Source organism: Paramisgurnus dabryanus, chromosome 13, assembly GCF_030506205.2.
Source record: "Paramisgurnus dabryanus chromosome 13, PD_genome_1.1, whole genome shotgun sequence".
Taxonomy (NCBI): Eukaryota; Metazoa; Chordata; class Actinopteri; order Cypriniformes; family Cobitidae; genus Paramisgurnus; species Paramisgurnus dabryanus.
The window spans coordinates 501,923-521,618 of NC_133349.1; the positions used below are offsets into that span (position 1 = coordinate 501,923).

The 19,696-nt window shown below is 35.8% G+C and overlaps 2 protein-coding genes across 2 annotated transcripts; one reads left to right on the forward strand and one right to left on the reverse strand.

Annotated features, from left to right (window-relative positions):
- cmc1 (C-x(9)-C motif containing 1) lies at positions 1-7,400 on the forward strand. Its single transcript, XM_065270611.2, has 4 exons — positions 1-162; positions 1,606-1,698; positions 5,482-5,572; positions 5,851-7,400. Exons 1-4 carry the CDS (start codon positions 147-149, stop codon positions 5,969-5,971), a joined length of 321 nt encoding a protein of 106 aa, XP_065126683.1. The 5' UTR covers positions 1-146; the 3' UTR covers positions 5,972-7,400.
- Positions 7,401-7,539: 139 nt separating this feature from the next.
- On the reverse strand, positions 7,540-15,974 carry azi2 (5-azacytidine induced 2). The gene is made up of 8 exons (XM_065270610.2): positions 15,817-15,974; positions 14,324-14,546; positions 13,884-14,000; positions 13,534-13,633; positions 12,965-13,089; positions 11,607-11,653; positions 11,116-11,246; positions 7,540-8,913 (listed from the first exon to the last, which is right to left on the reverse strand). Exons 2-8 carry the CDS (start codon positions 14,537-14,539, stop codon positions 8,573-8,575), a joined length of 1,077 nt encoding a protein of 358 aa, XP_065126682.1. The 5' UTR covers positions 14,540-14,546; positions 15,817-15,974; the 3' UTR covers positions 7,540-8,572.
- Between the last annotated feature and the right edge of the window lie 3,722 nt (positions 15,975-19,696).

Sequence of the window (19,696 nt, forward strand, 5' to 3'; positions counted from 1 at the left end):
GTGACGTGTGAAACGCTGTCTCCGTGTGAAGCATGTTGCTAGCGGGGTCACATTGGGCATGGATAAATGCTATATAATATAATAATAATAATAATAAATCTCGTTGTTTAAACATTAAAACAGTGGAGACAGTAACAGCAGTGTAAATGGAGACTTCTAAAGGTAAGACAACAAACTGTCACCTACAACACTTCCGCTGTTGTTATTCATCTGTTGACAAACACGCGTCACATATTTCTCACTGTATTTAATCATTATTAAATGTATTTGACTTAATAACAAACATCCCCACAAAAGACCACAGATCCTCACAATAGATACATCGAGTATAAAGAAATAGATGGAGAAGTTTGTGGACGCGTGTTTGTGTGTCGTTATGAGTTAACGTACAGGGTTCCCATAAGTCATCATGGGATTTCTGGAATATCATCATTGCATTTTAAAAGGTTTTTTCCATACATTGCAAGTCAGGGAAATGTATATTTGTGTCCAAGTCATGGTATATCAGAGATTTATATTTGTTGCTTTATATTTAAGTTTCCATTTATCAAAATTTATGCTGCGTCCAAATAACCACACTTGCGGTCTTTGCACTTGACTACTTGACTACTTACATGACGTATTTCTAGTGGGCGTAAAGATCCCAAGTGTGCATGTAGTATTATTCACCTGATTTGACACTTAATCCAGGTAGTGGCAACAATTTGGGCCAATATTATTCGTTTTTTATTTAGGCTACTTAAAATATATATTTTTAATTTCTTCTTTAAATAAAAATGAACACATAAACAGAAACACTCTGATATGAACATTTGCTGAACTTAAAGATTACCTACACTTATATGAAACTTTCAGAAGCAGAATTCCTTGCACCTGTAAAAATGATGTGCATGTGGCTTTATTAAAATGTATTGTTTATTTAGTAGTCCCTGATTAAATGACAAAATAAAATAATGTTATTTCTAAATATGTGATAAAAGCAGTTGAGGTAATTTGAGAAATACCATGCTGGCACCAATGCAATGTGCAACACTTTTTGTTTTACTACCAACATAATATGTAATATAAATTTATTAACTTACAATCAAAAGTTTCTAAGACATTGTTCGAGGTTTTGTCAAAAGTCTCACGATTTACATCCTAAACATGATGCATAATGGGATACACTTAGCCTCCGAAGCGGTATTCAAATAGTGTGGGTTAAGGGCACTGCACTTTGCCAGTTTTAAGACATGGGACAGTCTTGCACACTTACTTCCTGTCGCGTGCACGTACTCTCGAGTGATCAAGACCGCAAGTGTGGGTATTCGTACGCAGCCGTTATCCGCTTGTTAACTTGTGACGTAAGGAAAACCATTTCCAGGTCCCAGTCTACAATGACTCCAATTTAAACATCTGTTTATTGGCACTGTTTATTCATTTCACACATTTAAGCTATGTTTTTATAAACTCACAGTGTACACTACATTATCCAAGCTCATACCAGTCATGAAAATTCATCTTTTTAGTTAGTAAAGGGAATTTGACATTTGACCTGGAGTGGGAACCCTGACATTATTATGAGTTATGAAGTGTCATTGAAGATATTTTGCTTTGACTCAACAGATGAGCCACATCTGAGACACGTGGAGCTCGATGTGTTGATCCCAAAGATGATGCGAGAGAAAGCCAAAGAGAGATGCGCTCAACACGTGAATGGTATGAATAATCCTCCTTTAACAAAAACCTCTTAACTTCTTCTCTATCCTGACTGGTTTGGAGTCCGGCTCGATGTCTTTAAATGTTTTTACTCAGTGTTATGTTTAAAAAAAGTGAATGAGTTGTGCTCACTGACATCTTGACTAATACATAGTGAAATGAATCTGTGAGCAGCTCACAATCTCTGTGCACATTCACACACGTGTATAAAAACTAAACTAAACTAACCCTAACACTCGCTCCCATCTCAGCAAGCTTTAATCTTGAAAATGTGTGACAGGTTATAACTGTCTATAAAGGTGGTAGTGTTATCATATCAAAATGATGACTTTAGTGTGATACCAGAGTAAAATATTTGTGCATCTGCTGTGTTCACAACCCATAGACCAGGGCTAGTCAACTGGCAGCCTGTGGGCCAAATGCGGCAGCCAGTCATCTTTATCTTATTTAAAATCAGTGTGGTTACTTTAATGCAACCTTTCCGCTGTACATGAGGAATGACGGCCAATAAACTGAATGGAGAGTTAAAAAGGGTCTGCATATGGCGCCAATCCTCTGTGGATGCGTACTTTTCACATCCATTTGGGCTTTGGATGCATTCAATAAAATAAACTTGTGTGACTACACCGCATGTGAGACGCCGACCGGAAGTGATGTATTTCAGTGTCAAAACACTGTGTGCAAGGTGACAATTGTCAATTCATTTTTGTTTAACTTTATCAGTAACACTTGAATCCTTTAAAAACTATTGATTACTGATTGAAATGAGGATGGTTTTGCTAGATAAGACCCTTATGCCATTGATTTATTTATGATTTTTTTATGAAGTGGAGTAATCCTTTGATGGATCCATGAACTCACTGGAACATTTTGAGCTGAGGGAACAAAGAAACGTCATAAAGAATTTAAAAAAGTAAAGTAAATGTGTCTTGGCTGTATGTTGGTCAAATAAGTCAAGGTGTTGACACGTGTGGCTCAGTTTATGTGTGTGTATTGTGTCATAACAGTTTCCTCTCTTTTGAACTTACTGAAGACTCACACTTGTGTTGGTTTAGTTGGTGGTGTAAGATATCATGCGTGTGCTCGCTGTGATTCTGATTGGACACCTGCAGCATATTGGCGGAGGCTGTTGTGGAAACCCCCCTCCAAAACTGTGCCCATCTATTTCACACCTCTGCCCATCTGCAGCACTGTTAAGACGGCGCCGCTCGCTCTTTCGTGTCTTCAGCAGTGAGTTTAAAGCTTTAGACCACAGCAAAATGAATTTGTTTCATATAGGAGGCAATGCAAAGTTTTAAGTAAAATGCACTTATCTGTTCAGTCCATGACCGGTTGTGTTGATCTGTTATTGTAAACATGATATCAGAATGAATCCACTTCACTTTATAATACACTACATGTTCCTGCTTCTCAAAATCTTTAAAATCAAAGTGTAAAAACAATAATCTTCACCTCTGAAGATGTCAGAAATCTTTCTCTTTCTTTATTTACATGTATGCATTTGGCAGATGTTTTTATCTAAAGTGACTGACTGTTCCCGGTGCCTGTTTGCTTGCATTACAGCAGTTAAATCAATGATTTCATGTTGATAAGTGCTTTGAGTTTTCTGTCATTTTGCTTTCTGTTATTGATATATCAGTATATTTGCATTGGCATTGGCCAATAAATCTTTCTATTTCTTAAATGAGTTGTTCCTATTAAAAACATACTAAGATGTAAACAGTAAAATGATCAATCTTTTGTTTACGTGACCTAATGTTCTGTTACACTTCATATTCAAAGAGCACCGTGAGGGCTCAGATCAGCCGTGCCGTATGTCTTGTAAATAGCGCTTAAGTACTTAAAAACGGATTTATTTACAAATATTATGCATGACAAATGTTTATTAAGTTTCACATATTTTCTGTTTGTCTGCACTGTAAAATAAATGCAGCATGAAGTTAAAACAACTTGGTATTGAAAGTCAGTTCAACCCACTATTTTAAGTTTTGGCTTATGAAAAGTTAACATAACTTATAAAATTAAGTTTAAAGGGGACATATCATGAAAATCTGACTTTTTCCATGTTTAAGTGCTATAATTGGGTCCCCAGTGTTTCTATCAACCTAGAAAATGTGAAAAAGATCAACCCAGTAACTTAGTTTTGGTAAACCATTCTCTGCAAGCATGTGAAAAAATAGCTCATTAAAATTATAATAATACCGCCCCTTAATCTTCACTATCCAACCACAGCACTGACATTTAGTAGAGAAATCTGCTCATTTGCATTTAAAAGGACACACCCATAACTGACACACTTTTTTTTCTTTAAAAAGTCTTGTGAAATGTCCCCTTTATTTTTTTTATTTAAATTAACATAAAAAATATATTGATTTGACAAAAGTGCTGCATATTTTTTACAGTGTGTAATTTACTGTAAGTACATTTATGTTATATCGGCCTCATTTTATTGCTTTCTCTGTATTGGTACCAGCATCCGCTATTCAAAACCCACATCCATTGAGCAGAAGTTTCTGTGAAGTTAAAGATGGTTGTAAATGTGCTGATTTTACTTTTATCCCATGGTAACATGCAGCTGACTGACCGGTGGATGGGGTTTTGAAAGACTTTTGAATTATTAGTTGGGTTAAATTGGTTAAAAGTTAGCTTAGAAAGTGTGGTCATAAAGGTCAGTTAGTGGTGGAGTAAACTCTGCCTCGACAGAATCCTTTTTTAAGATCCATCAGACTGCAGGAGAGGAGATTGAGCTCTGAAGATCTTCTCATGTAATCATGTCAGATTTAATTGACCAGTCATCCATAAAAAAAAGAGATTGACTGAAGGATAAAGAGGTGGGGGGGGGCACTCGGCATCATCTACGGATGACAGTTGGGTCAATTTCGCATTCATTATTGTGGATGTCGCCTGTGATATATATATGCAATATGGCCCAGCTTGTGTAGTAAAAGCAGGTGATGGCGACTTTACTGACAAGATGTGCATGACTATGGGATTTATCATGCAGCCCTTACATCATCATCATCATCATCATCATCATGTAGATGCAAATGTTTTTCATAGAGTATACCTTCAGATCTCAGCAAGATTATGAATTTGTCTTTTGTTTGCTTCATGTTATTGTTGTGAATTATTTTGATGGACAAATAATCAAATCAACTGTGAAAAAAATACAATGAAATTTTATAATAGAGATGATGAGATTGATAGGAGATCTGATTCATTAGAAACACATTTGAATTGATCTCTCCTGTCAAACTGATCTAGATTCTGAGTGTAAATATAAAAATCAATAATGTGTTTTATTAAACCGGTGTAATTGTCAGAGGAGTGAGTTATATTTGAGTCTAAGGGTCATTATTATATTCATTTGATGATCATTTGTAAATAAGAGCTGGCGCTGAATGAATGAATGAATAGACGTGTGGAGAAATGATTTCTGCTTCATGTTTCTGTGCGTGAGGTAATGAGCTTTATATGTATTAGATTAGTCTCAGGGTTGTGCATCCTACAATTGGTTTTGCTCAATCTGTTCTGCATACAGATGAAAGCAGTAATTACAATGATGTTTGGGGATCAAAGAGCAAATGAATGTGTGACAGAGACCCCTCAACAGCCTTTTAACACAACACATTATTACACTTGTTCAAGTCATTGTGTGTTGTTTCATTAAACATGGAGATAAACGCTTGACCAGTACGATGCAAGCTGTGATATTATTACATAATTAATTGAGTATTTATTATTCTTTTTTTTCTAAAATGTTATTTTTTGTGATCTTCTCAGCGTTTACCGCCTGCTGTAAGGACTCTGGTTTCTTAATGCCGTTTAAGTGTCGTGAGGAAAACGCCACTCTGAAGGAGTGTCTGACACGCCAGTAAGTCAATCACATCACATCTCATCTCTCTCGGTTTATTTAAACAAACTAAATCTGTATGAAATAATCTCATTTATATTGACAGGGACATTCTAAATGTTTATGAAATTGCAGAAATGACCTCTGTTTTTTTTTACTCGCTTGTTATATCATTTAAGATTTTTAGATGCATTACATGAAAACCTTTGTCTGGTCTTTGTCTAAATGTTTTTCTTCATAAGGAGATATTTGAGTTTCTCTGTGATCTCATGATGGATTTATTCATGTCAATCTTACAGCTACAAGGATCCTGAATTCTTCCAGGAGTGCAAGCAGGAATATATTCAGGAGAAACTGGAATATGAACAGACTGGGATTCCATCCAAGAGCAGGAAACAGAAGTTACCCACCAGTATGTAGCTGATTTGTGTTTTTATCAGTGAAGCAGTAACTGAGGGTCCGGCCGGCGTCTCGTGTACAGCAGAAATCTCTTGTGTTTATATTCATGATGAGCTCATATATCAATCACCACTAGCATCTCAACCTCATCAAAATTCATAGAGGATGTTTTTGAATCACATCAGATGCATGCACGACCTCTGGAGATTTGCTTTCTTATCATGTAAAATAATGTGATTTATTTGGTTTGTTTAAAGTACAAAATGATTATTTAATGTGTTTGTGTTTGGATCGGTGTGAAGCAGAAGAGAAACGCTGAAAGTCACTTAAACATCACAGTGTTTAGATTTCCAGCACTGATTTATATTTACTAAAGTGATTTCTTCATTTAGCTTAATAAGTTTCCTCTAATAATTTAATGACTTTTATCACTGGACTGCAAAAAACACAAATTTCATCCTTAATGTTTTCCACAATTGTTTATTTTTTGCAATTTCAAATAAAATATATCAACTAACCTGTGTGTGGCGGACCTTGTGTGTAATACAGACAAAAACAATGGGTTTAAATAATATCATCTGATGACCTGAACGCTCTCCTGGGAGTCTAAAATTGATCACATATGAATTATATAAACATATTATACACAATTACAAAATAATTACATATACAATTTTGAAATAGATATTAAATATTTAACTATTTTTACCAGTTATCCTGTGAAGTCCAATGGTTTTTTTTACAAAATCTCTCGAGCTTCTTTAAGTCTCGACAGGAAAAAAGAACAAAGTTTGTTCTTCTGTTGAATGTTTATGAGCTCATTGACGCTTCATGTAGAGACTCTGTAATGTCATTAAAATAATGATGAAAATTAAACAGATGCAAGGGTTTAAATTAAAATCTTAATACAAATATAATTTTTGAGCATATATACATACATATAAATGCACATTTGTTCTGATGACCAGCTCATGGATTTAATGAAATCCCACAGTGTGTGGTCTGTATGTAGTGTTTGTGTGTACTATCCTATAATTGTTTGTGTTATTTCATTGAAACAACAGTCTTTACATTCATTTCTTTATTGATTATTAACAAAGTTTCAGGACTGATCCTAAAAATAATCTACTGTACATTGTATTACGGTTTACATACAGAACTGAATGAATGTATAAACCACATTTTGCAAACATTTTCAATCAGATCAAGCTCAAAACATGAAGAGTTTCAGTAGACTGTGGATTAAGTTTGAATATAAATACAATAGTGTGTCTTTAAATCAGGGCATAAATAACAAAACTTTTTATTTATCATCTGAGCTTAACTGCTAACAAACACAAACAGCTGAGATAGATCAATTACTTCAAATAAACACAAATATCAGACTCAAATTTACATATTTAGATAATTGTGTTGGGCAGTAACTAGTTAGTAGTGTAACTAATTACTTTACTTTAATATTACAGTTACCATCTAAAAAATAGCTAGTTATTTTTGTCACAATGTCACCAACAGAGGAAGTTAGCATTAGAATATTTCATGGATTCACAGACTGCTAAAATTATGCATTACCAGTTTTTGTCTGGGAGTATAAAGTAATAATATTACTTTTGAAAGGAGTAACTAGTAATGAGTTATATATAATTGTTTTGAGTAACTAGCCCAACAGTGTTTAGATGCCCACCTTTCTATTGCATTTATTTCATTCCTTATAATTTATCATAGCAAAAACATTTGAGATTTTAGTTTTATAATTGAATTGTAGTATCTTTAAGAACATCTTTATCACATCAATATTGACCAAATTTACTTTAAATCCCTAAACAAACCCACAGAGACACTTTTCACCCTCTAAACACTGGTGACTAGTGGATAAAACTTATCCTGAAATACAGAAAATGTGTTAAAAATGCAAGACTTTAAACAGCGTTCCCCAAACATCTGACCAATAAATAATAAAAAAACTATTCGAGACAAAGAGCAATGAGATATATTTGATCTGAGCATGATTTATTTTCACAGTACACATTTTTACAACTTTGCAGAACTTAAATATTTTTATTCAGACCTGGAAATGAATCACAATTTAAAATTCTCTGACAGTTCACGTCTCGTGGGAACTCTGTTTAAAGGAAAAAAATAAGGGAAAAAAGTGCTGCCCATATATTTCATAGACTAAATCTAAAAGCTAAAACAACAAGTTGGTTTTTATCAGATTTGAACCGAGCTGAAACACATCAGAGCAGCGTTCACATTGCAAATCAAATCTTTCTGACTGAACTCTGGACTACTAAACATCCCTTTATACATTCATAATACAAGACATAATCCAGTTACAGCACTCAATGAGACGTGGCTATAGTAAAAGCACAAATATATGTTTCGGACAAAGCCACTGGAGTGAGTTTAATGCAGAAAAACACGCACGCACGCACATTCATACACACAAAGGTCCGCCTCTCTGGTCTTTAAACTCAAATCAAACCTCCGTCCCCAGACTTGAGCAGAAAATATGCGGTGACTGACGGTCACAGTCCAGATCGCTCGAGGTATATAATCATCCGGGGCTCAGCGAGGGGACACATTAAGGCAGGTAAGGTGTCATGTGACAGGGACCGTGGATCAGTATGGCGGGGTCCAGTTAGCCGTGGAGCTCTTGGACGTCGAGTTGTCCCAAAAAGACGCGTCGCTCGGTCTCGGCGGACTGGGAAAAGACCAGGAGCTCTCATCCAGCGAGCCCATTCGTTGAGGCCGAGGCAGACCGCCGCCACCGGGGCTGCCCAAAGGAGCGGGTCGTGGTACGGGCCACGGGTCCTTCAAGCAGTTCTCCTGCGAGCCATCCAGAACTTGAGTCCCTGATGCCGAGGGAAGAGGAGGTGCGCTTGGAGGCCTAGACGTCGATCCTCTCGCCGGCTCTGTGATCTTCTCCACATCATCCAAGCACTGCACTGGAACAGCCGAATCTGATGAAATAACATCATCTGGATTTATAACACATCTGAAAAACCAATGCAGTTCACGTTAGGACTTTTGATCATTTTGTTCTTAAAACCCAGAGTGCACTGCCTACATGACAACAGTCCTTTAATACTGAATGATCAAGCAGAAATAAACAAGACTGTAGACACTCAACACCCGTAAAACTAGACTGAACTATTTATGAAAGGTGACATATCATGAAAATCTGACTTTTTCCATGTTTGCTATAATTGGTTTCTCAGTGCTTCTATCAACCAAGAAAATGTGATAAAGATCAACCCAGTAACTTAGTTTTGATAAACCATTCTCTGCAAGCATCTGAAAAAATAGCTCCCCTTGTGAGGTCAGAAGGAGATCCTATTATAATAATACCACCCCTTAATCTGCACTATCCAACCACGACACTGACATTTACTGCAGAGATCAGCTCATTTGCATTTTAAAGGACATTTTTGATCACACATACGAAGAGGCAATTTTAACGTTATAATAAATGATCGGTTAGTTTCTGTGTATTATTATTATTTTGTCATATTTATAAAAACACTCACACGCCTTTGATAATCAAAACATGAATACAGCAAACTACTGCAACAAAATCTATTTTCAGAATGATGTTGTTTAAATTGAGCCATTAACTATTTACATTTCTGACATTGAAAGATTCATTTATGCCTTACAGTGATTCAGAAACTCATTCTGTAGTTAATAAGAAGCTGAACCACCAAGCATACACAAGAGACACAACATCAGTCACTTTATAGTGAGAAAAGTCCCAAAATCCTGCTGTCCCACAGTGTGTTGGGGTAGATGGGACAAAATAAAAACAACCCTAATTCTGAAAACAGAGATTAACATGATATGAATACATTATGTTCAAATGTTAATGCTGCCATTGGTATATTGTATTTGCACTCATTTGCAAGTTACTGCACTAATGTTTTTGCACAGAAGTTAATACGTTTACATTTGTTTATACAGATATCATATATACTGTATTTAGTCTAAATTATTTTTTCAACCTACAATCCTACTCTATACTTGTTACTGCACTAATGTTTTTGCACATAAGTTAGTACTGTTATTAATATTGTTAATAATGTACATTTGCATATAGACATCATATACATTATTTTTCCTATTCTACATTCCCAATCTATACTTGCATATATAGATATATTATATATGATCTATATTTATAGATATATAGCTAAATATATTCAGTCTATTTGACTACTGCAGCAGTTTTTTATGTTTGTTATATTGTATGTATGCGTGTATAGTTTGTGTATGTGTGTACAGTCCTGCAGCAAAAGTAAGAATTTCATTGCTCAGGAAAACCTGCTTTCAATCCACACCGGTATGACAGTAAATGCTTTGAAACTTGAATTACAGTAGTTCATTATATTCATGTTTCAATATATTACCAATGACTTTATTATGAGAACTAGATGAAGATAATGTCAAGAGTTCATGTTTGATGTTGGCTGTGATGTCACATTAATGAGGGCGTGTGCAGTTTTAATAATGTGCTCTCAGAGATTTGATTTTCTCTCATTGATAAATAAATAGTTTCACTGCCCCATTTGCCCTTACAAGACATATGTCACAATCACCCTCTACATATGCTGTTATTACGAGTACTGTGAATGTGACATGTGATGTGTTAAACTGTGAAGTTTCAGTTTGATTTTAAAGCACACAGCATTCATAATCCATGCATTACAGCGCATTGTGTGGAAAGAAACAATGATGGGCTGATCTGAAAACTGATTATGTTGCAGATCTCTCCGAGGAATATATGAGGTACATTAAAAAAACCTCATTGTGTCTCACGCGGCCGCCCGGCGTCTCATGCGTTCACAGATTCACCTAAATAAACATGAATCTGCTCATTTTTAACACTCGTTCTCATCATTTACATCTTGTGCTTGCCATCTCTTTTTTACACAGAGAGAATATCAAGAGACTTCATACAGACAATAACACAAAACATTTCATATCATATCTGCATTCTTTTTCAGCTAATATAAAGAGATTGCATTATTTTCATTGTTATTATCACCTGATGTGACTGCCAAAGACATTCAGATGGGTTTATATATTCTATGTGTTTTAAATCTATAAATACATACATAGATAAATGCAGATCATTGGCTGAAAGCTGATAATGACATCAGACTCACCTCGTCTGAGTCCCGACAGCATCGGTCTCTTTTGTAATTTCTTCATCAGATCTGACTGTGATCGTACAACGTTGTGCAAGCGTGACACTTCACTCAACACATCTTGATAAGACTGCACGATGGCCAGCGTCCTAACACAATAAATCTCATCTTATCAATATATTCATTCAGAGTTTTCATACTTTGTGATTTACATTCAATAATGATTAATGGATGAGGAAAGTAATTCAGATTTCCTATTCACTGAGAATCATAAACCATTAAAAGCTTTCATGTGAAAACAAGGTGAGGATTTGTTTTTGTCTAAAAGCTAAATCCTGCCATATGAGATTCTTTATAAAGCAAATGTGCATGATCTTTCTATTGAATGACTGGGAGAGTCCCGTGTGTCTGATCTGATCTCTCTGTTACAATCCCTCCATCTAGTGGCTGTTTTCAGCACTTAACAACATCATCAAAGCTTCACACAAATCGAATGTAGTGAATAATACCTGGAGTCTGTGATGTCATGGATGTGGTCTTCAGGTTCAGAAAGACCCTATGATGAAAAGAACATGATGAGATTAATTTATACTAAACTATGATCAAGAGTTATTTATGTCTTTGGGATTTAGTTTCTGTTCCAAATGTCAAAATAATTTCAAGCATCTCAAGATCAGATCTCCATCTTTCTGCTGATGTTTTACTTCAGATGTATGCGTTTCAGTCAGTGTGAAGAGATTTTCTGGATTTTATTAACAGATGCTTGAGGATGATCAGCTACTGCCATACAAACAAACACTGTGATAATATCAATGACACTCATCTCACAAATACAGCTCTGGAAACATTTAAGAGATCGCCACCAAAATTATTTGTATGCATTTATGTCAAATGATCATTTTTGTTTCATTCTGTCAACATTTCTCCCAAATATCATTTCAATTTGCATTTGTTTGCATGAACACTGAACAAAGTAGTCATGATAATAAAACAGATGCAATGTTTTCAGACCTTAAACAGCACAAAGAGAAACAAGTTCATACAGTATTTCATGTTTTCACGTGAGTGAGTTCAGAGATCAATATTTGATGATTTTTCATCACATTCTTTTTTAAACTCTTTTTACTTCTGAGCTTTGCTTTTGTTGGAATTGAACGGATACTGGAATAAAATGACTGCCAAACGTGTAGCAATAATGATTAAAGGAGTTAAATACAGTACTGTGCAAAAGTTTTAGCCCACCATCACATGTTTTGTTGTCTTAACAAAGTCCATCCATATTCATTTTCATTCTTTTTATTAAGATACAAACAGAAAATACAGGAAATATGAAAAACAATTTTCAGAAGTAAATGTCTTCTTCAGACATCAGTCAGTATTAAGTGTTGATCTCTCTTGGCACTAAACACATCTTGAGCTTTTTTGAGGAGACTGAAGTCATTAGTTACATATAAATGTAACTAATTATTATTATTATTAATTATAATTATTATTCCATTAGAATTAGAAATTAAGATTTTTCATTTGATTTAGGTTTAAGAGATCCTCCAGTTTCCTGCTATTGCTCAAGTAGAAGGGGAGTTTACCTCTAATAAATACTTCACACTTCAGCTCACACTTTTATACAGTTGTTTTTAATACTACATACACATTTTCTGTATTTTCTGGTTGTATTCTAATAAAGAGACTGAGAAATAATGATCTATCTTTACTATAACATTGCAAAAACAACACACCTAATGGTAGCATGGTGGTGCCCTAAGACTTCTGCACAGTACTTTATACATCAATCATCATATGAGTTATTGGTCATAACATTAACATAAACTCGTCCATGATAGCGTATGAGTGAGAGAAAGAGACTGACCTGTGTTGAAGTACAGAGATGATGAAGTGTATTCTTCTCAAACTCTTGCCGTAGTGAATGAATGATTTCACTTTCATCTCTCTCCACCTGCCAGTATTCTGATGTATGATTCAGACTCTTCATAACTGACAAAACAAAACGCACAAATCCAACACCTGCTTACAGAGTTTATAAAACACTGTTGGAGTTTAAAGTCATTTCTGTCAATCACTTCAAACTTTTTTATTGAAGTCGATTCCAAACTCAACAATGTCTTCCCCGAAGCACATAAGAGGAATAATTGACTCCTTTGAAAATAATGCACACCTGCGGTCTAAAAGCACAATGCGATTATCACCTTGGCTGTGCATTATTTCGAATAATTGAATGGCTCGTCGTCAATTATTCCTTGCATAATGCAAGTGTATCATAAATGAATAGCTTCTGTATTGTGCAGCCCTGCATATATCAACAGCCTCTTTCTTTTTGGTTTAATTCCTTTTATTTATTTAGTTTAGGAGTTTATTAAAATGTAGTTTAATTTAGGAGTTTATTGTTAGTCTCAGTATTGTGTTGTTTTGAATCTTTACCTTGATTGGTCTCTATTTCTGATCGGAGTTGGAGCAGCTCGAGCTCTCTGGTCTGTAACTGATCTGTCAAACATCTCTCCATATCTGCTTTCTCTTTCCTCTGAAACACATGCCAACAATGCTTTCATGCAGTGCACTCATAACAAACTGAATATTTAACAAGAGGATATAGAGCGCCGCAGGGATGATCTGATTTTTTCAATAACCCTATGGGATCATCATATTATGTCTATGGGAAAACTGAATTGGCTTTTTGTCAAAGGAAGCAGAGTCTGGCTACTTTCTGGATTGACTTACAGAAATACATCATCCCCGCAGGGCTCTATTGAGCATTGAATTGTGTAATGTACCAGTTTATTCAGTTCCATCTGTAAATCCTCCTTCTCTATATAGATACCGCGGTACGCGCTGAAAGCTTTGTTCATGTACTGCGGTCCTTCAGCGGGAGGGGCTTCAGGTCGAAAGTGCTGTGGGCAAAAAGACAAAAAACTGTCAAATCACATTCAACATTGTAGGGTTTAAAGCAAGTAAAGCTCAATCCACAGCATTTGTGATATCAAGTCCATCAACTCAAATCTAACACAAAAACACTTTCTCCTATCACAGCCTAAAGTGAAGAGTCACACATAAACCATTTATAATCATCGATTTAACCAATGATATGAGTCTGATGCAGGATCGTGTCAGTATAACGCTCTGTTATTGAATTACTGTAGAGTTTGTGTGATTTTTTTTGCTAATGGACACTTTAACAGAAATGCTGTTGACAGATATGAGATCTTAAACAGACTTTATCCTCCAGATGTTTGACTTTTCTCCTGAGCACTGCATTCTCTTTCTCTGTATCTCGCAGTCTCTTCTTGATGTCCTCGTAAGCCGTGACCAGAGCAAAGTGAGATGCCACCGATTCGTCTCCGGCACACACAGACACGGGGCTTTCTGTCGGCCCGTACGCCGTCTCGTGCTTCAGAATACAGATATCATCATCCACAGCCGCAGACTCCATACCAGACCTGACCAACAATACACAAACCAGTATAAGACCAGTTTAACATCATCAGACCAACTCAATCTGTCTGTGTGTCACATCTGTACTTCCTTAATGCATAAACTGTTTTGTTCATATTTATTTAATAATTACGTAATATGTGAAACTGGACCACATAACCAGTCATAAATCACACGGGTATATTTGTAGATATAGCTAACAATACATTGTATGGGTCACAATTATAGATTTTTTTTAAAGCCAAAAATCATTGGGATATAATTTCCTATAAATATACATTTTTTATTTATCATTAGTAATACATGTTGTTAAGGATTCATTAAATCATTTAGATTCTCAGATTTTCATATAGTTGTATCCCTGCCAAATATTTTGTCCTATCCTAACAAACCATACATAAATGTATAATGTGATATATAAATCTGGTCTGGTTTTGTGGTCCAGATTCACAAATAAGTGCTGGATTAATGTCAACAACCAATGGGGTGGTTTCCCGCACAGGGATTATCTTAAAACAGGACTAGGCCTTAGTTTAATTATGAAATATAACTAGTTTAATAAACATGCCTTACTAAAACATTACTCGTGTGCACTTTGAGGCAAAACAAAGGGCACTGATGTATTTTAAGATCTGTCAGTGGAAGTTGTTTTTAGTTTGGACAGCTCTTACATTAATTCTAGTCTAATCCCTGTCCGGGAAAACAACCCATTGTGTATTTGTGATATATTTGTATTAGATCTTTCTTCTGGACAATAACTCATTATTATAACTAACAGTGATTTACAGATTCAGATTTGTGATCAACAGCAATAATAAACAAATATTTGTACGATTGTTTTAATCTGCTTAAAATCACAAAAGTAAAAGCAGAGAGTAAACGTTGTTAATAGAATATAGATATGATATGAATGAGTTTTGTTAATGCCATTGATCATGATGTAATATTAGACTGAATGACTCGTACTGTTATTTAAAGCGAAACAGAAAGTGTTTGTCGTGTAAAGAGCAAAACGACACTGAAATGAAACACAATGTAAATGAGGTAACAGATCTCAATAGAGTAAATCTTCTGAGGTAAATAAACATGACATTACTGTAATATTACTGTATTCACAAATATAAACACAGATAAGCCTCCATTAATCAAACTAAAGCAAAGGCGCTCGTGCGTTTTCTTTTATGTTTCTATTCAGGTGATGTTTGACTGTCTGTCAGATTTCTGTATGTTGTCTATTTAGTCTTTAGTAGCACACTATTAAGGTAACACACTTACCAGACAGCAGTCAGTTTGGACAGCAGAGAGGAAATGAAATATAGACCATGATAGTAAATAAAAACACGATGTTTGATTGAGATGTGACGATAAACACATACGTAGAGGCTGAAGAAAATAAAGCAGCAACACAAACACTGTCCAGGAAGTGAGTCTGTGTGACGTCAACACTTCCGGCGGAAACACAAGCGCATCGCAATGATGGAGATGGGACACGTTGGTCAGATTATAAATCAGATAAATGTATTATCAATAATAAAATATAATGCGATAATTATTGGTACGTTATAGTAAAAGTGTTCACTGTGTGTGTGTGTGTGTGTGTGTGTGTGTGTGTGTGTGTGTGTGTGTGTGTTTTATGTTATTACAGCAGGCTGTCACATGAGGGCGACATAAACACGTTTAATAATCAACGACTGTACTGTACAGTCAAAAAACATTTAGTTTTAACCTTCATATAGCAACATATAAGGGCAGCAGATACATTTCAAATTTTACATCCCAATATTCTAAATATATTTTAAATATATGCTAAATACGTAATAAAAGTAATTTTTCGAAGTTGAAAATATATTTAATTTTGACCTTTTTAAAACTGTTATGATTACAGGTTTGAAACATATATATATACATATAATATAATGTGCAGACAATATAATGTGCAGTTAGAAAGGTTTAATGTGGAAGTCTTAGTGATGATCCAAAATTATGGTTTTATTTGTTTTCCTTTTTTTAAGTCACTTCTTATAAGGGTATGCTAAATGCTTTTTAAGTTACTTTATACCTGTGGGTAGATTTGGTTTGCAGTAGATATGTAGCTCAAGCATCTTAAAATGCTTTATTTACAAAAATAACAGTGAACATAAATGAAAAAATACAATTTATAAAAAAATAAAATAGTTAAATTGATGGTATGTCATTGTTGCAGTGTTGTTACGACTTATTCATGTGATTAATTACTGCTGGAACAAAGCTGTTTTATAGGCTAACTGTGGAATATAAAGATCCAGATGGAAGACCTTGGAATTCACTGTGCTATGGATTTAGGATCTTTTAGGATTGAACCAGAGTCGACTCTGGATTGAACCAGTCGTCACTTGGTTACAAACAAAGCTTTGACTCTCAAATCAGCTTACTAGAACATTTTTTTAAACACATTTCCATACCAAGGCACTAAAGTATGATCAAATAACGTCATCATTGTGAAAATGGGACAGTTTAAAAAATGCTGATGCTGACGATCATTTTTAACATGCAGCTTAACAATTTGCTTCAAAGTGCATTATTTTAGTCAATAATTGTCCTAAGAAACTTGCAGGATTGCACAGATCTTACTGGCTGACATCTGGTGGATGTGACCTGATATGTGTGCGCATAGCTTCTAAAATCTATTATCATGTCCTTTGTCTCTGATAAGTTTAGTTAAAGATAGGATTCCTCACGTCACTTATAAAGTCATTGACCACCACAGCTGTATTCATTGCCCTGAACACAACTAACAATACAATAACATACAATCATCTCTCTATCAACTCTGTGAAGAGAATAAATCAAGGAGATGAAAGCACACATTCTTGTCACTTCTGCAAAATAACCATGATTGTGCTACAAAACAATAAACCATGGTTTAGCCTATGGTTATCAATATACAAAAAAAGACTATTGTTACTACAAAATAACCATGGTTAATTTTTGTAAGGGAGAAGCAAACTTGGTCTTTTTTAAAGACTTTTAGTTAATATATGGGGTCATACAGTAAATGTGCCTTCAATAAGTTAAGCATGTACATATAGTGAGGAAAACGTATTTGAACACTCTGCTATTTTGCAAGTTCTCCCACTTAGAAATCATGGAGGGGTCTGAAATTGTCATCGTAGGTGCATGTCCACTGTGAGAGACATAATCTAAAAAAATAATCCAGAAATCACAATGTATGATTTTTAACTATTTATTTGTATGATACAGCTGCAATTAAGTATTTGAAAACCTGAGAAAGTCAATGTTAATATTTGGTACAGTAGCCTTTGTTTGCAATTACAGCGGTCAAACGTTTCCTGAAGTGTTTCACCAGGACTGCAGGAGGGATTTTGGCCCACAAAGATCTTCTCCAGATCAGTCAGGTTTCTGGCCTGTCACTGAGAAACACGGCGTTTGAGCTCCCTCCAAAGATTCTCTATTGGTCTGGGGACTGGCTAGGCGCGTGACCTTGATATGCTTCTTACAGAGCCAATCCTTGGTTATCCTGGCTGTGTGCTTTGGGTCATTGTCATGTTGGAAGACTCATCCTTCACCCATCTTCAATGCTCTAACTGAGGGAAGGAGGTTGTTCTCCAAAATCACGCAATACATGGCCCCGGTCATCCTCTCCTTAATACAGTGCAGTCGCCCTGTCCCATGTGCAGACAAACACCGCCAAATCATGATGATACCACCCCCATGCTTCACAGTAGGGATGGTGTTCTTGGGATGGTACTCATCATTCTTCTTTCTCCAAACACGTTTAGTGGAATAATGGTAAATGGACTGCATTTATATAGCGCTTTTATAGACCCACGGCCATCCAAAGCGCATTACAATTTGCCTCACATTCACCCATTCACTCACACATTCATACACCGACGGCGGTGTCAGCCATGCAAGACGCCTTCCAGCTCGTCGGGAGCAGCTGGGGTTAGGTGTCTTGCTCAAGGACACCTCGACATTTGGTCAGGTGGAGCCGGGGATTGAACCACCAACCTTCCGATTTGTAGACAACCAACATGAACCACTGAGCCACTGCCGCCCCAAAACGTTCTATTTTGGTCTCATCTGACCACATGACTTTCTCCCATGACTACTTAAGACGGCCCTGGACATGTGCTGGTTTAAGCAGGGGAACCTTCTGTGCCATGCATGATTTCAAACCATGACATCTTAGTGTATTACCAACAGTAACCTTGGAAACGGTGGTCCCAGCTCTTTTCAGGTCATTGACCAGCTCCTCCCATGTAGTTCTGGGCTGATTTCTCACCTTTCTTAGGATCATTGAGAGCCCACGAGGTGAGATCTTGCATGGAGCCACAGTCCGAGGGAGATTGACAGTCATGTTAAGCTTCTAATATTTTCTAATGATTGCTCCAACAGTGGACCTTTTTTCACCAAGCTGCTTGGCAATTTCCCATTAGGCCTTTCCAGCCTTGTGGAGGTGTACAGTTTTATCTCTTGTGTCTTTGGACAGCTCTTTGGTCTTGGTCATGTAAGTAGTTGGATTCTTACTGATTGTATGGGTTGGACAGGTGTCTTTATGCAGATAACGACCTCAAACAGGTGCATCTAATTTAGGATAATAAATGGAGTGGAGGTGGACATTTTAAAGACAGACTAACAGGTCTTTGAGGGTCAGAACTCTAGCTGATAGTCAGGTGTTCAAATATATTTTTTTACAGCTGTATCATACAAATAAATAGTTGAAAAATCATATATTGTGATTTCTGGATTTTTTTTAGATTATGTCTCTCACAGTGGACATGCACCTACGATGACAATTTCAGACCCGTCCATGATTTCTAAGTGGGAGAACTTGCAAAATAGCAGAGTGTTCAAATAATTATTTTCCTCACTGTATAATCTCAGGGGTGAAGTTACCTGGTAACCACCAATCATCAAACTAGTAATTACACCCTCTGCCCCAATATTAAAACAATGATTTATGAACACATATGTACAAATGAGACTTTAACCCCTATTGTTTAAACCAAATCTATTGCAGGTTTATATCTTCTGTGTTTTGTATTTCATTTCATTCTCAACAAACCTGTTAAATGGTTTGAATTGAAGTAAACAGCTGAATTAAAAAGTGTTTTTTTTTTTATATTACCTAACAAAATCAAAACAGACTCGG

Excerpts from the sequence above, each read along its gene's own strand:
- cmc1 (XM_065270611.2), top strand. Across the intron at positions 1,699-5,481 it reads ATGCGCTCAACACGTGAATG|CGTTTACCGCCTGCTGTAAG; the intron begins GTATGAATAATC and ends TGATCTTCTCAG. Across the intron at positions 5,573-5,850 it reads AAGGAGTGTCTGACACGCCA|CTACAAGGATCCTGAATTCT; the intron begins GTAAGTCAATCA and ends TCAATCTTACAG.
- azi2 (XM_065270610.2), bottom strand. The coding sequence starts at position 14,539 with ATGGAGTCTGCGGCTGTGGATGATGATATCTGTATTCTGAAGCACGAG. Across the intron at positions 14,001-14,323 it reads TCAAACATCTGGAGGATAAA|CACTTTCGACCTGAAGCCCC; the intron begins GTCTGTTTAAGA and ends TTTTGCCCACAG. Across the intron at positions 11,654-12,964 it reads ATCTCTGTACTTCAACACAG|GGTCTTTCTGAACCTGAAGA; the intron begins GTCAGTCTCTTT and ends TTTTCATCATAG.